Genomic DNA, 13,890 nt, shown 5'->3' with positions numbered 1-13,890 from the left:
TACTTATAGAAGGCAGCTAAATCACTCAGCCTTAGCTTTTTTCCCCTACTCAGCAATTTTTCAGGAAAGCAAAATTTTTGCATAGGAGCAATGCCCATTATTTTAATCCATTCAGATGCATCTAGAGAGGAAAAACACAATGAAAGAGCATTTTGTATTCTTGCCACTAACGCAGTATTTTCCGATCAAGTCATGAGCAATGTTCCTTAAAGTGAGCATACCTCGGAAAGTGACTTGGTAGTTCCCTTCCACTTGTTGGAAGGTAGGGTTGCTGCATGCCATGCTGACTTATTTCTGACACATATCTCTTGTAAGAGTCTGATTTACCACTTGGTTTAAGGCCCAAGTGAAAATGAACTTTAGGAACTTTAAACCTGGATGCGATGTAGGCTCATAACATTAAGGCATTATCTTGAGAGACCCTGGGGCCACAATAGCAGAGGGTTGTTGAAGGCCAGAGCAGTGTGGTTACTCTTTTCAAAAGTAAGAGAGATTTTCTCACACAAAACTGCAGAATACAGCATACTCCACATGCCAGGACTGGAGAATAGTTAATATTTTCTCTAATTTTAAACAAGATGCAGGGGATGACCCTAGTAATTACAGAGCAGAAAGCCTTAGCTCAGTGGTAGAAAAGTTAATTGGAAAAAAATTAATCGTATAAAGCACCTAGATGACTATGAGCTGATAAAATTAACTCGGAATGCCTTATATGTGAATAAATATTTATACAGCACCACAATGTTGTACAAAAATGCTAAAAGGACTGGCACCTCCTGCAGAGAGCAAACAGTCAGCCAGACAAGATCAGACATGGATTAGAAGCTGGTTAAGAGATAAAGAGCAACGAGGTGGAAGAGACAAGCAATTTTATAAATGGGAAAGGGCCATCTGAGGGTGCCCCCAGTACAAAGATTGTTATTTCATGTGTGTTCAGTCTGGAGGGAGGTGAACAGAGAGGTGGCAAAAATGACAGGTGGCACAGGAGATAACATACTTGAACAGCAGAGAAGGCTGTGAGGAATTTCAGAAGGTCTTTGTAAGTGCTTATAAATGCAGGTTAGAAAAGCAGCAAGCATTAAGGATGAGTGGTCTCAACAATTTATTCATATAACACCGGGTGTGTGAGGGGAGGAGGAAGAAACGAGGGGTGGAAATTGGGCTAAAAGTCAAGCAGTGACTCACTGTGAAGAGCTTCAGGAAAACACTTGCTTAGTGCAGTGATAAGAAAAAGACAAGCGATGGTCTTCTGCAGGAATGGAGATGAAGGGGTAATAACACAGCAAATACTGTGGTCTGGATAAACTGGTGGGGGACTTATACTAGGTTTTGACCACTAGTGCTTAAAAGGACAAGGCAGGACTAGAAAAAATAAATAGAAGCAGCAAGCATACATCATGAGAGATGTAGGGGAAGGTACAGATCAAAACATTTTTAAGGAAAGTGGCTCAAAAGTTTTGGATCATTTCATTTAGGAAAAAAAAATCTAAAGAGAGGACATGGTAGAAGACGGGATATAAGGAATAGTTGCTAAAGGAAAATTAGACCTTCCTAAGTAATCTTTTCCTTAAGAAAAGGACAAGAGAGATTGGAAGGGAACTAATTTAAAATTATAAAAGGAATTGTTTTTTTTTTTTTTACAGATTTACCATACAGTAAATCTGTATGGAATTTCAACAACTAAATATGAGTTGTGCATAATTCAGAAGATTTCTGAAAAAAAATAGAAGTCAAATATAAACCAAGGAATCTTGGGTTCCACCTGTATCAGAAATTAAGTCAGCTGTTGACAGTAGCTAGAAAGAAAAATGCTGATTATAGATATATTGTCAAGCACTTAATTTTTTCAGGTGTTTTGAAACAGCTAGTGCTGGAACAGCAGAATAACACAGTAGCCAGGTATTGCTCAGCATCAGAATGTCATGACTTATGACTGCCCCAAATTAATCACTAAATTCAGGAAATTCAATATTCACACAAATATATTATCACTGCTAATTTATTTTCCTACTAATTTCTACTCTGAAAACCATATTAATTCAAGACAGTGTTTCATCTTTAACATTAAATGGCCTTTGTAAGTTTAAATTTAAATTTTATCCCTTAGGGATGAATTAACATCTCACTGAGCAGATATTTAGCGAAGTGTCTCCCATTAACATGAGTGGAAGTCATGCAGATAAATTCATGTATGACATACTAAAGATTTGTCCATTAATTTTAGTCCAAAATGTTTTCAACTTTATTATTATTATTAGCCACACACAGTTAATCAGTTTTATTCTTACTCTCCTTTGACACTTTAATTTTACTAAAATACCAGGTAGAAAAAGCACTGAGGCCTCTCCACATGTCAGTTTTAGAACCATCAAGCCAGTTTACTCTCTTAAAAGCCAATTTGAAACCCACTAACCTTATCCAAAGAGCCTTTAGTTGCATAACGAAGAATGGAGCTTTACACTTTATGAATCCCCAGCACCATTAATTTGGTTAAAAAGCTCGGCCTTCTACTGCAGGAGGACATAGGCCAGATTCAAACACAAATCTCAGTTAATTTGAGTTACAGAAGACACCAGAAGGAAATATTAGGTCATGGAGCAAAGAAAGTGTTTGAAGTAGCTGAAACTGAGTCCTTTTCCCCCAAATTCTATCCTGGAACTTCATCTACTAAGCTCCTGAGCCTGCAAGAGCTTTGTGTCCTGCACATGGATATGCTTGTCCTCAAAAGTAAAAATATCTCTGGAGATTACTTAAAAGTTCCCTGACATTTCTGAGCTACCTAGTATTTCTTGTGTGAGAAAGGCAGACAAATTTTCCAGAAGCAACAGGCTCCTTTTTGGCTTTGTGGCGAGTGCTGGAGTAGGTGCATGTTGGCAGTTGTGGAGACCTTAAAATCCAGGGTGTTTCTTGAAAGATAAGCTTCTAGTCCAAAGAGATTTCAAGGTTATCTTCCTTATGGTCTTAATGCCTTTAAGTTCCCTCTCAGTTCCTGTTCAAAGCCTCCCACTGTAATCACCAAGCACTCTCTCCTAGCCTAGCCTCTCAGGACTAATAGTTGTCATGTGGAGCCTTTAATTTTCCCAAGCTGAGAGTGCTGCTCCAGTCCCTGAACGGAATGTACAGATCTTTTCTATCATGCTTGACTATAGGAAGTGTTGCAAAGGCAGGGAAAATGAGAACATGAGATGGCCACAATAAGGGGTAGCTTTTTCTTTATTGCCCTGGGAGATGTTAATCATGAGATCTTTGGTCTTCTTTATAGCCTGGAAGTTTGCCATGACTTTACCAAAATACTCAGCAGTTTTCAGAAATGGATGGGGTCATAACTTGGGTAAACAGATAGTTTTATTGGTGGGTTGTTTTTTTTTTTTTTTTCCTTGCAGGAGTCTTGTGATGCTCTGTGGTTTTCCATGGCTTCTGGGTTTGCTTTGGAGCAGAGCAAATACTCTGGACAAATACTCATGACTTACCACATAGTGTCATGAACCCTTCAAACCAAGCAGGCTAAGTTCTGACAGTGTCTGAAAACGTCTCTGAGGCATAGTCTGCCATAAGTGATACTGAGTTATGTTGCAATGCCCCGTGCAAGGGAAAGACAAAGCAATACATAGAAATGGATGCAGCACACCTTAATTAAAGCTCAGCCCTATGGCTATCAGACCTGATATAAAAGTGTGTTTCCCATTGCAGTTAATTTCCTTAAAAATGCCTGGAGCATCACTTTAAAGAGTTACAGGCTCTAAACTTGGAGATTACTCAGCACGGAGAAGGTGTGGGAGAACTCAGGCCAGGACTTAGTTCAGCTGTGGCTGTGGCTGTGGCTGTGCAATCCAGCCAGCATGCACATACCCCAGAGAAATGAGAAATCAGTTTCCCCATCTCATTGCTGTAACTGATGAGATGTGAAACAAGTTTCCATGGGGAATAAGTGCTCTTAAGGTAGCAACCAGAATTTGTCAGAATGTATTAAACTCTGCAAACACGGTGCTGAGCTGCACAGCTAAGGGACATATAAGGAAAAAAGAAAACCTGATTGCAACTTTTACCTACTTATTTGTCTCTCCTGTAAAGCCTGATGTGTTGTCCACTGTCTATAAGGTGCTTCTTCCTCCATCCTACCCCTTTTTGAAGCATTATGCCTCCATTCAAGTTGACTGCAGCTTGTCTAGTGCCTTCACTGGACATACATTCAGTTAATTCTCAGAAAGAAAGTTTTGATTAGTGTTAGGTTGGCAATTTCATAACCATTGGTTGCGTTGAGAGAGGCAGTAGGTACCCCAGAGCACATGATGCTGTCTCTTGGCACAAGTTGCTGGGGCATAAAAAACAGCTTCAACTGAACCCAACATTTCAAAGGGAAAGCAAGACAGAGGGAATATTATATGGGAGAAAAGAACATGGGAGCACAATAGAGAATTAAAAAGTGCATCTTCAGTAAGACAAAGTTACTGCAATGGAGTTAAGAAATGTAACTAATACAATTTGATGCTGTCAGGGTTTTTTTTCTTCTTTTATTTTTCAGAGAAATGAGAAGCAAACCTTAAGGAGGCACTTGAGAGAGAAGACAATAATTCTCAGCCTATCCTTACACAGGGAAACATAAGATAACTGGTCAAAAATTGATCCAAATGCTGCTGACACAACAAAGGGAATTTGCTAAGGGATTAAAAAGAGCTAGAATCATCAAAGCAATGTGCAAGGAATATGGTCTGATTGTTGTATGTCCTGGAGTTGATAGTACATGTATAAAGGAGATAAAAGGTTGTTATGGTAATAAAGGCATAGAATTAGCCTGACAAAAGAGTTAATTCATGGAATATTGTACAAGAAGCAGCAATGGGATTTATTTGGAATGCAAGTACAAGGAAACAAAATGAGTCAGAAATGACTGCTAGGTCACAGGATGAGCAGAGAAAGCACAGAAGTGCAGTGAGAAAAAAAGGTTCATTTTAAACTAGTTAAAAAATTAAGTTCTTGGGTTGACATCTGAAAGTTGAGTGAGACATCCTGTGATACATGTCAGGACAGAGAGGCAGTTTGTGAAGGAGGAACACCTGTATCTAGTCAGTGAGAAAACAACAGTTGTAGCATAATGCACACATAATTCCTGACAAGATTAGGAGAAGTGAGGCTCTTGTTGATGTCATTTATGTCAAAAACATCATAGCATTAGTGAGTGCTTCAGGTACTTGATTTTTAAGCCAATTTATTTTCCCCATGTTTCTTGTATTAAAACCAGGTGTTTCTTATGCATACAAAAAAAAAATAGAAACAATAATCCCATCTATATTTAATAATCCCTTAGTTTGCTTGCTACCTCTGATCACCAAGCCAACTCATTTTTCTTGTCACTGATACCCTGTAATTATCTCTGGTAAGAAAGAATACATCTTTGGGTCTATGTCATTGGTTTAGGCTATGTTCCTACTAGAGTAAAGGTCCTTGTACTACATTATGAACCACATTCCCATAATATTTGGCTTCTTATACTCAGAGCACAGCTGAACCATGTGTGACCTTTGGATTAGATAACTTTGAAAAATTGCAAAGTAAGATTTTTTATGTCTATCAGAACTTGGATCTGTGTGGAATGTTTTGCACTTTTGAGGCTTCCTCTTTCATGAATCTCAGACAAATATAATTTGGTTTTCATGCTTGAATGGTGTTATTTTTAGATGTGCAGAAGGAGATTAGATAATGCTGCATAGCAGAATTTTAAAATAAGTTCTGCAAAGTACAAATTTCACTATCTAAAATAACATCCCGAGTTGCTCACCATCCTCTGTCACAAGAATATGAAGCTAATTAGATATTGGGTAAGCCATAGTCATATTATTGATTTTCTGTAGGTTTCTTAAGCTAGTCATAAAGGAAAAAAAAAAGCCAGTTTTTGAGTGAGGCTTCAATTTTTTGTTGGTGCTTAAAATACTGATCAAGAATTTTAAAAAATAATGTTGTTACTAATAAGTAAATGATAAGTCAAAAATGCCTATGGGGATTTTTTTTTGTTGTTGTTGTTGTTTTGACTGGGTTTGCTATCACTATTTGCTTTTTAATAAAACAGAAATCAGCCATCATGGACTGTCATGGATAAATGTTGCCTGACTTCAAGGGTCAGTGATTCCTGGCTAGGACCATCAGCAAATCCTGAAGGGATGGTTCCCCTCATCTGGCTCTGCCCATCTAACACTTTGAGTCCAAGCTTTGGGCTCCTTTCCTAGTCCCCAGAGCTAGCCCTGCCAGAAGTGGGTGTTTCAGGTGAATCATGCTCTGTAGTTGCTGCTTTATTCCAGCTTCTACTGGAGGCATGCCATGTATGGATCAGGATGAGCAAGTTCTCTCCAGCTGGGTCCTCTTCCTGGCAGTCACTCTGCTGTCCTCAGCCCCAGATCTTGAAGTGTTAAGAGCTCTTAAGTGTTCTTACAGACCTGCTGAGATGATGGGGGCCATCAGCCCTGACTTCCTGTACTCCCCAGAGCACAACCCAAACTGGTACCATACACCTCCTGGAAAGGCAGTCCTCAAACAGGCTAGAAACTCCCAGTTCCTTGGAGGGGTGTCCAAGTGGTGAGTGGGCTTGACTTAAACAAGTGTGTTCTAATTCCACTTGAAGTTATCTGGCTTCAGCCTCCAGATCCTGGTTTTTGTCATGGCTTTGATCTCATTTAAGGATGCTTTCAGAAACTAGCATCCAAATTCAATACATGATCAATGAGGAACATTGCTGGCAGGGAAACACGTAGAAGTATTTTCTTTATATTTCCTACATTGTTGCCCCCAAGGAAAGTTATAGGGTGGCTACAGTCATATTACCCTGAAACTTCTCAGATGTTCAGGCACATCTACAAAGTAAAATGACATGCAGCATCTTGGTGTGCTCTTATGGGGCTCTCTGCACTGAAAATGCCCTGCTGCACTTTTTTTTTTTTTTTTTTGTATTACCTATAAGCACCAAATCTAGCTCAAAAGCAGAATAGTCTGTCTTCATTTTATTTTAATTGTTTTAATCATTTTATGACCATAATTTACTCAATGTTTCATGAGAAGGACATGACTGGAGTTACCTGCTCTTTGTGAGGAAATGATCTGAGTAGCTGAGACACTGTAATTTGATGAGAAGTGACAGACACTGATCCTTTTATTTGAAAACTACAAGGTAGTTCTTTTTCACCCCGAAAAAAAAAAAAAAAAAAAAAAAGCCTTTTAGAAGAGCATTCTAGACCTGTTATATCCATATTTTCTTACAACTACTGACCCAATAAATGAATGGTAAAGTGTCCTGAACAGAATTTATTTTACCTACTCTCATTAATTCAGTAGTTCCTCAGTTTTGAGGACGTGACCATGTGATAAATAAACAGCAGCTATTTTCAGAATAAAGGGTTGTCTTCCTTCTACTGTGGTCACCAGAAATGGCCTTACTTCCAGATTCTTTTCAATTCCCTTGTACTTAGATGAAAACAAAACTACTAGGTGTGTTTGAGACAGGAGCTTTGAATATCAGTTCTGTGATCAGCTATTAAAGTAGCTCTGTAAAGGGATCTGGGCAGGCTGAATCTGAGACCAGTTGTGTGAGGTTCCACAAAGCCAACAACCCCAGGCAGGGCTGCAGGATGCAGCAGAGTGCCTGGAAAGCTGTCTGGCAGAAAAGGACCTTGGGGTGCTCGTCAACAGCAGCTGAACATGATCCAGGGTGTGCCCAGGTGACCGATGGCCTGATCAGCACTGCTGTGCCAGCAGGAGCAGGGCAGTGACCGTCCCCCTGCACTCAGCACTGCTGAGGCCACACCTCCAATCCAGTGGAGAAGGGTCTGGAGCACAAGTCTTACATCTGAGGGAGCTCAGGGTATTCAGACTGGAGCAAAAGAGGCTCAGGGGGAGCCTTATGACTCTCTGAGTGCCTGAAATGTGGGTGTAGCCAGGTGGGATGGGTCTCCTCTCCCAGATAACAAGTGTCAGAACAAGAGGACATAGCCTCAACTTGCACCAGGAGAGGTTTAGACTGGATATAAGGGAAATTTTCTTTACTGCAACAATGGTCAAACATTGAAACAGGCTGCCCAGAGAAGTGGGAGAGTTGCTATTTCTGGAAGTATTCAAAAAGCATGTGAGATGTGACGTTAGGGGACAGAAATTAGAGGTTGAATTGCCGGTGCTGGAATGAGGGTTAGACCCATGATCTCAGAGGTCTTTTCCCATGTAAAGGACTCTGTGATTTGATAATTTCAGCTGTGTTCAATCACTGTTTTCCTGTCTTGTCTGAGGAAGTGCCTGACAATTCATTTTCTTATCAGCAAAGCCTATATACTTTGCTCATGCTTCTTTATGAAAAACACAGGCAAAGTCCCCAAGCTGTCACATGGTCTGTTAACTTAAATACAGTCCACATCTTTACTCTTATCCCATTGCATAATTTGATTTGCTCTCAGCTGGAAAAAATCAGATCTACCTACCCTACAATTTTGCAAACTGCAAGTCATTTGGATTGGCCATAATTTGCTGGAAGACTTCTTTAAATAAGGAATTTATCATGGGTTCAGTGTCAGCATCTGTACTCGATTTTTAAAGTACATTTTCTGAAAAAAAAATCTTTGAAGTTGTTGTCTATTTTTAGCTCTGTAATAATTGCAGCAGCCTGATTGGGTTCAGTTCCTTTGTGCTCAGGATGACAGTGCGATACAGCAAATTTTCCTACTATCCATCAGGATTTATTTTTGTTGCTAAAAAAAAAAAAAAAAAAAAAAAAAGTAAAATTACATTTCTGCATTTCTAACAGGGCAAAGTAATTCTGTTTTTCCAACACAGTACAGCACCATGTCTGTACCTTGCTTAGGCACAGTCCTTCCTTTCAGTATTACATAGACTAAATACAAATTTCATCACAAAACAGAGAACAAAATAATAGACTGTGTTCAGTGCTTATCACTTTTGTTGTATCTCATGACTTTTCTAGCCTCAAGGCATTAGGGGCAGAGAACAAATGGTCTCATCCTGAGAGCTGCTAACCTGCTTGCCCTTCCCCACCCACCCTGCACAGCATTTCTGGTTGTCCTTTGGCAAGTGCTTCACATTTACTTTCTGGGACTTTCTAATTCTATTGAAAAATGCTAATACTCTGTTGATTTGACGCTCAGTCTCTTATTCCCGGTAATTTCCGAAACCATATCAACTCTCATGTGGTGTTATGACATCCAAGTACAGAAACTGCTTTGTAAAAAGGCATAAAAAGAGTTGTTGAGTAACAGAGTGATCTCTTAGTTACAAACCTGTATGATCTGTTAGGGCAGAAATGTGGGTGCTTCAGTGGCTGAGGTGTTACGGACATTTAGGTCCCACTTCCCAGGTGGCCACTGGTTTTGGGAGGTCATGCACTTAACAGACACCTCTCCATCTTTGAACAAGCAAGAGAAATCCAGCTGATCTAGCAGTCACTTGGCCGAGCTAGCTCTTCTTTACAACTTACAGCCACCTTCTTGGGGTCTCAAGATCATCTTCTCTAGATAGAATTTTTTCAGAAGTGTCTATTATGATGCATACTTCCCTAGGAAGTAATTTTGTTTTCTTGTTTGCTTGATATTATTTACATTAAATTCTTCAGAATAATTTAGGTTGATTCCACAGAAATTCAGTGATATCTGACACATATTTTGTGCAAGCTCCTTCATCTCCTTCTGCTCTTCACAAGTATTTAAGTTTAGGACAAATTCTAATGATTTGTGCTTCAGAAATTTCAAATTGCATAAAAAATGTTCCTTGTTCTTAAAAGCAGAAATATTCTACAAGGGAGAGGAGGGACAAGGCAACTCAAAAAGGAATAGGACTGCAAAAATGAGCCAAAGGAAACCTACTTGATAGTTCACATGCAAAGGAGCAACTCTGGACGTGGTTAGGAAACTGCATCATACAAAGATACCTGATGTAGGAAAAAATACAGTCTGTCCAAGCTCCAGGACAAACAATATAGCAGGATGTCAAAGTGTGCAAAGAAAAAGCTGGAAATAGAACAAAAATGTGTCCAAATTAATGATGGTCAGGGCCATTATGGGCTGTTCTCATCCTCAGATCTCGAACAGCGTTTTCTAATTCAGTGCATTTTTGTTGATCCTCCCAGGTGCTGAAGTTCATCCCTGAGGCTGGCCATACCAGAAGAAGAGGCAGAATCAGGAACAACATGTCCTTGGTAGACATACAGCTGGATCACCATGAGCGTTGTGATTGTGTCTGCAGTTCAAGACCACCCCGATAAAAAAGGAAAAACAAAGAAAGAAAAGAAGAAAACAGGCACACTAATTGCATCTTACCGGGCATTTACTTTCAAGCAGGATTGCTCTGAGGACCTTTACTCACTAATCATTTGAAATTTGCTACTAGCCTGCCTTTGCAATTAGCAAAAATCATTACTGTGCTGATTAGTGCCATGGCAACTAAACAGATATATCATACATTTATATATCAGCATCCAGGAATTTAGGATTGTGGTTTTCTGTAGCTAGATTCTGAGGGCTGAGATTTAAAAAGCTCAATTGCAGTCCTTAGGCACACAGTGCCCACTGAATTTAAATACCAGGTATGTAAGTATTTGTGGTAGCTGGCAATGAAATAGCATTGTGTTTCTTTTCACTCAGCAGTTCCTACACTCAAATTCTGCTCCCATTTCTACCTCCTCAGCTTGCCTGATGGTTGGTAGGGTTTTATGGTGGGTATAAATGAGGAGAGAATTTGTCCTGTAGGAGTGCAAAATGGTTTGTCCCACTCTTAGAGGGAACTTCCCAGCATTCTGGCCCAACAGAGTGAGATAGAATGCTTAAAATTCATCATTACATAAAATCACACATCAGTAAAATCAAGTCTCACTGTTTGTACTTGAGCAAATCGTATGCTGAAATTAGTAGATGCTTTGCATGAGCCAGGATGCTGAGGGTGGTAGGAGGTGCTGAGGCTGGCGCTTTTGCCGTAGTGGCTCCATGGCAGCCATCACCCAAGTGCTTCTGCAAGAGGGGGCTCCTGCCAGCTCCCCAGTTTAATACCTGTGGACTGTAACTGATTTTGGTCACTACCTACCTGATCTGGATTCCTGCCCCTTGCCCAGAGCGGCCCCACTGTTGCCCAAGAGGAGCCCCCTCTATACAGAGATGGGAGAGACAGCCCTCCCCTTGGATCCTCCTTGCATCAGTTCAAGGAGTTCCGTGCTTCCCTGTGGAGGAGATGAAGATAGGGCACTTGTTTGTTGAAAATATTGATGTGTTTTGAAGTTGTGTTACTGGGAAACAAAACTGTGTTTGAGATTTAATTATCATTATTTGGTTTGGGGTTTCTTTATTTGTTCTTTAACTTTGTCATAGATGCATTAATCTTAGTTATCTGAGGTTAGTTGTCTCATTCCAGCTCTGTGTATTGCCATGGTTAAAGTGTTGACAGTGAAGTTCTTTTTTTTTAATTGCATTTTGCTGAAGCATGTTAACTCATTAAGTATGTCTGTCAGTCATCGAAAATGTGGACCATTTATTAACTTCCAGAAGCATATTACTAAATACCACCTCATAATAAAATTAGCACTTTAAAAGCTACAGCATAGCTTCCTATGCTTTTTAAACTATTACAAAAGTGCTCTAGCTGAAAAACAAAAAAGATCCTTCCAAACTAGCTTTAAGGATTTTCAAACGCTGCTCCAACAATTTAAAAAACAGGCAGATTTAAGTTTCACAAAGAATTGGAGTTCTGAGCATTAATGTAACAGCAGGAATAGAATGGCACATTTAATGGCTGAGGTTTTATGTTTTATAGTAGACATAGGCTGCATTGAATCCTCTTGTCTGTGTGCTCTTGTCTTTCTGTCTCTCTGAAGGAGTGAAGTAGGTTGACAATAATGCATTATAAGTAGTGGAAAATGGCATGTGCTATAGAATACAAAGCCTTCAAACCAGTATGTTTTAGTACTCCACAGGTTTGTTGCAAAAGCACCCTAATGTTCTCATTTTCCCTCTTCATCAGCTCAAGTATTCTGTAAGTGCTTTTTTATAATTTCAGCAAAACTTTGCTGAAAGATCCCTTAGAAATGTTGTGTTACTTTCTTTCATGTACTTCAACCTTGGAGATTCAGAAAGTGTGGGGGTTTTATTATTTATATTAATTTTTCCTCTCTGGCTCCCAGATGTCTGTTTAAAAATGCTCCTGAATGCTTACTTGGGAAGTGATTCATCATTTTTCAAAGCAATTCACATTTAAAGAACAGCCCTGTAACCAAAGATTACCACCTTCATTTTGTAGTTCAGGACTATTTAAAGAACATCTCATTCTTTTTCTGTCTCTAGCTTAATAACAAGATTGACCCAGCCCTTCCATAAGTTTTAGCTAAGTTTGGAATAAATTTGCATGCAAGACCTTGGTGATACAGATTGTTTTTGCGATACTGCACTCTTGTTTGTATCTCTAAATGAATCATGCCCAAGCACTCTGATTTCATAGTTAGCATTGGTTGCAGGATACACAAGTTTCACAAGGCTTTGTGCTCTAAGTGGTCCTTTGATTCCCACCCTCCAAGGGAAACAGGCAGCAGGCAGTGCTGCACCAGGTGTGTGCCACACAGCACTGCCTGCTTGCCCACCCCAACAGCCTTGGGTTGTGGGGGGCGCTTGTGCCTCCTCACTAGGGGGATGCAGCCTTGGCTGGGAGCTTGAGTTACCCCTAGAGGCAACTGGGAGAGGCTCTCCCATAGTGTGCCTTAGTCCAAAGGTTGAAATCACACAGTTTGGGAGCATTCCTTTCTCTCCTTTGACTAGAGAGAAAGATTAGAAATTTGATTTATACATCTACAGAGGTAGATAGTATGAATACTCCTTATAGACTTAACAGCTGAAAATTCAGCAGAGTTAGATAAAGGCAGCATTGAATGCCAGGGTTCAACAGAAAAATTCAGTTGCAAAGTGAAAAAAAAGTCCTCTTACTTAACGATAGGTTTAGCTTCTTAAATATAAGCTAAGTTTGTCACAAAGTTTAAAGTATTACTCCTGCACCACTTACTAATTAATGGAACCATTCACTGCTTCCTGCTGCCATACAGACACCATGCTCCCAGCCAGTGCAGGAGAGTCAAGGATGGGCTTCATGTGGCAGTCTGGGGATGATGACATACATGTGAACTAAGAAAAGTTCCCCAAAACCCAAGACCTGAAAGTCACCTGCAGTGACCCTGGTGAACCCAAAAAACAGAAAAATTTTTCCTTTTTATTTATTAGCAGAAATTGCAAAGGTGTATCTTCATACTTTTTTCCTCTTTTGTCTTTGTATAATTGTTGTTTACATAGAACTTTAATTTAAAGAGCAAAGATATTGAAAAAAAACTAATCTGGTTCAGTTTTATTAGTAGAATTGGAAACCCCCCAAAATAAATACATTATCAAAGGCAATTCAGAAAGAGTCCTAATTTCAAGCCAAACATTAGCTTTTTATTTACTATATTCTTCTGGGATAGAGCCTACTTTCTCAAGTGCAATCTATGTATATTATTTTTATCTCAGTTAAATGCAGCTTTCCTAGCAGTACTTTTTACTTGATGCAGTATGTAATGTGTCTTATCCTGATGAAAAAATAAATACTGCTTTTGAAATAAGATACTCTGAGTGATTATTCATATTTGGATGAAGAAAAACCTATTATTTACTGAAAGTCATTTCCACAACATGATACCATGCACACCCAGAAGGTCTCCTTTTGAATTTTAGCAGTCATTCCCAGGAGCATCAGGGAAGGACCAAAGTGCAGTTTTGGGATAATCGAGTTTAACCCCCGAGCTGGCAGAGCTGACAGCTTCCTTGTGGAGCAGCAGTAGTGTGACAGCAGCACAGCATTTCTTAGAGCTGGATATGGGCACCCCCCATATTTGGTGCTGAT

General features: G+C 39.6%; 1 protein-coding gene across 5 annotated transcripts in view; it reads left to right on the top strand.

The window, feature by feature from the left end:
* The window catches only part of PDGFD (platelet derived growth factor D), a 136,659-nt gene extending 123,048 nt beyond the window's left edge, over positions 1 to 13,611 (top strand). For all 5 annotated transcript variants that reach the window (XM_021529339.4, XM_021529341.4, XM_085575779.1 and 2 more), the window contains one exon: positions 10,112 to 13,611. In XM_021529339.4, coding sequence (XP_021385014.1) covers positions 10,112 to 10,246 — 135 coding nt within the window. In that variant the 3' untranslated portion in view covers positions 10,247 to 13,611. The remainder of the gene's footprint in view (positions 1 to 10,111) is intronic.
* The last annotated feature ends 279 nt before the right edge of the window (positions 13,612 to 13,890 follow it).

This window comes from Lonchura striata, chromosome 1 (genome assembly GCF_050655825.1).
Source record: "Lonchura striata isolate lonStrDom1 chromosome 1, ASM5065582v1, whole genome shotgun sequence".
Taxonomy (NCBI): domain Eukaryota; kingdom Metazoa; phylum Chordata; class Aves; order Passeriformes; family Estrildidae; genus Lonchura; species Lonchura striata.
The sequence above is the reverse complement of the archived record's forward strand: the minus strand, read 5'-3'. Positions and strand labels throughout refer to the sequence as shown.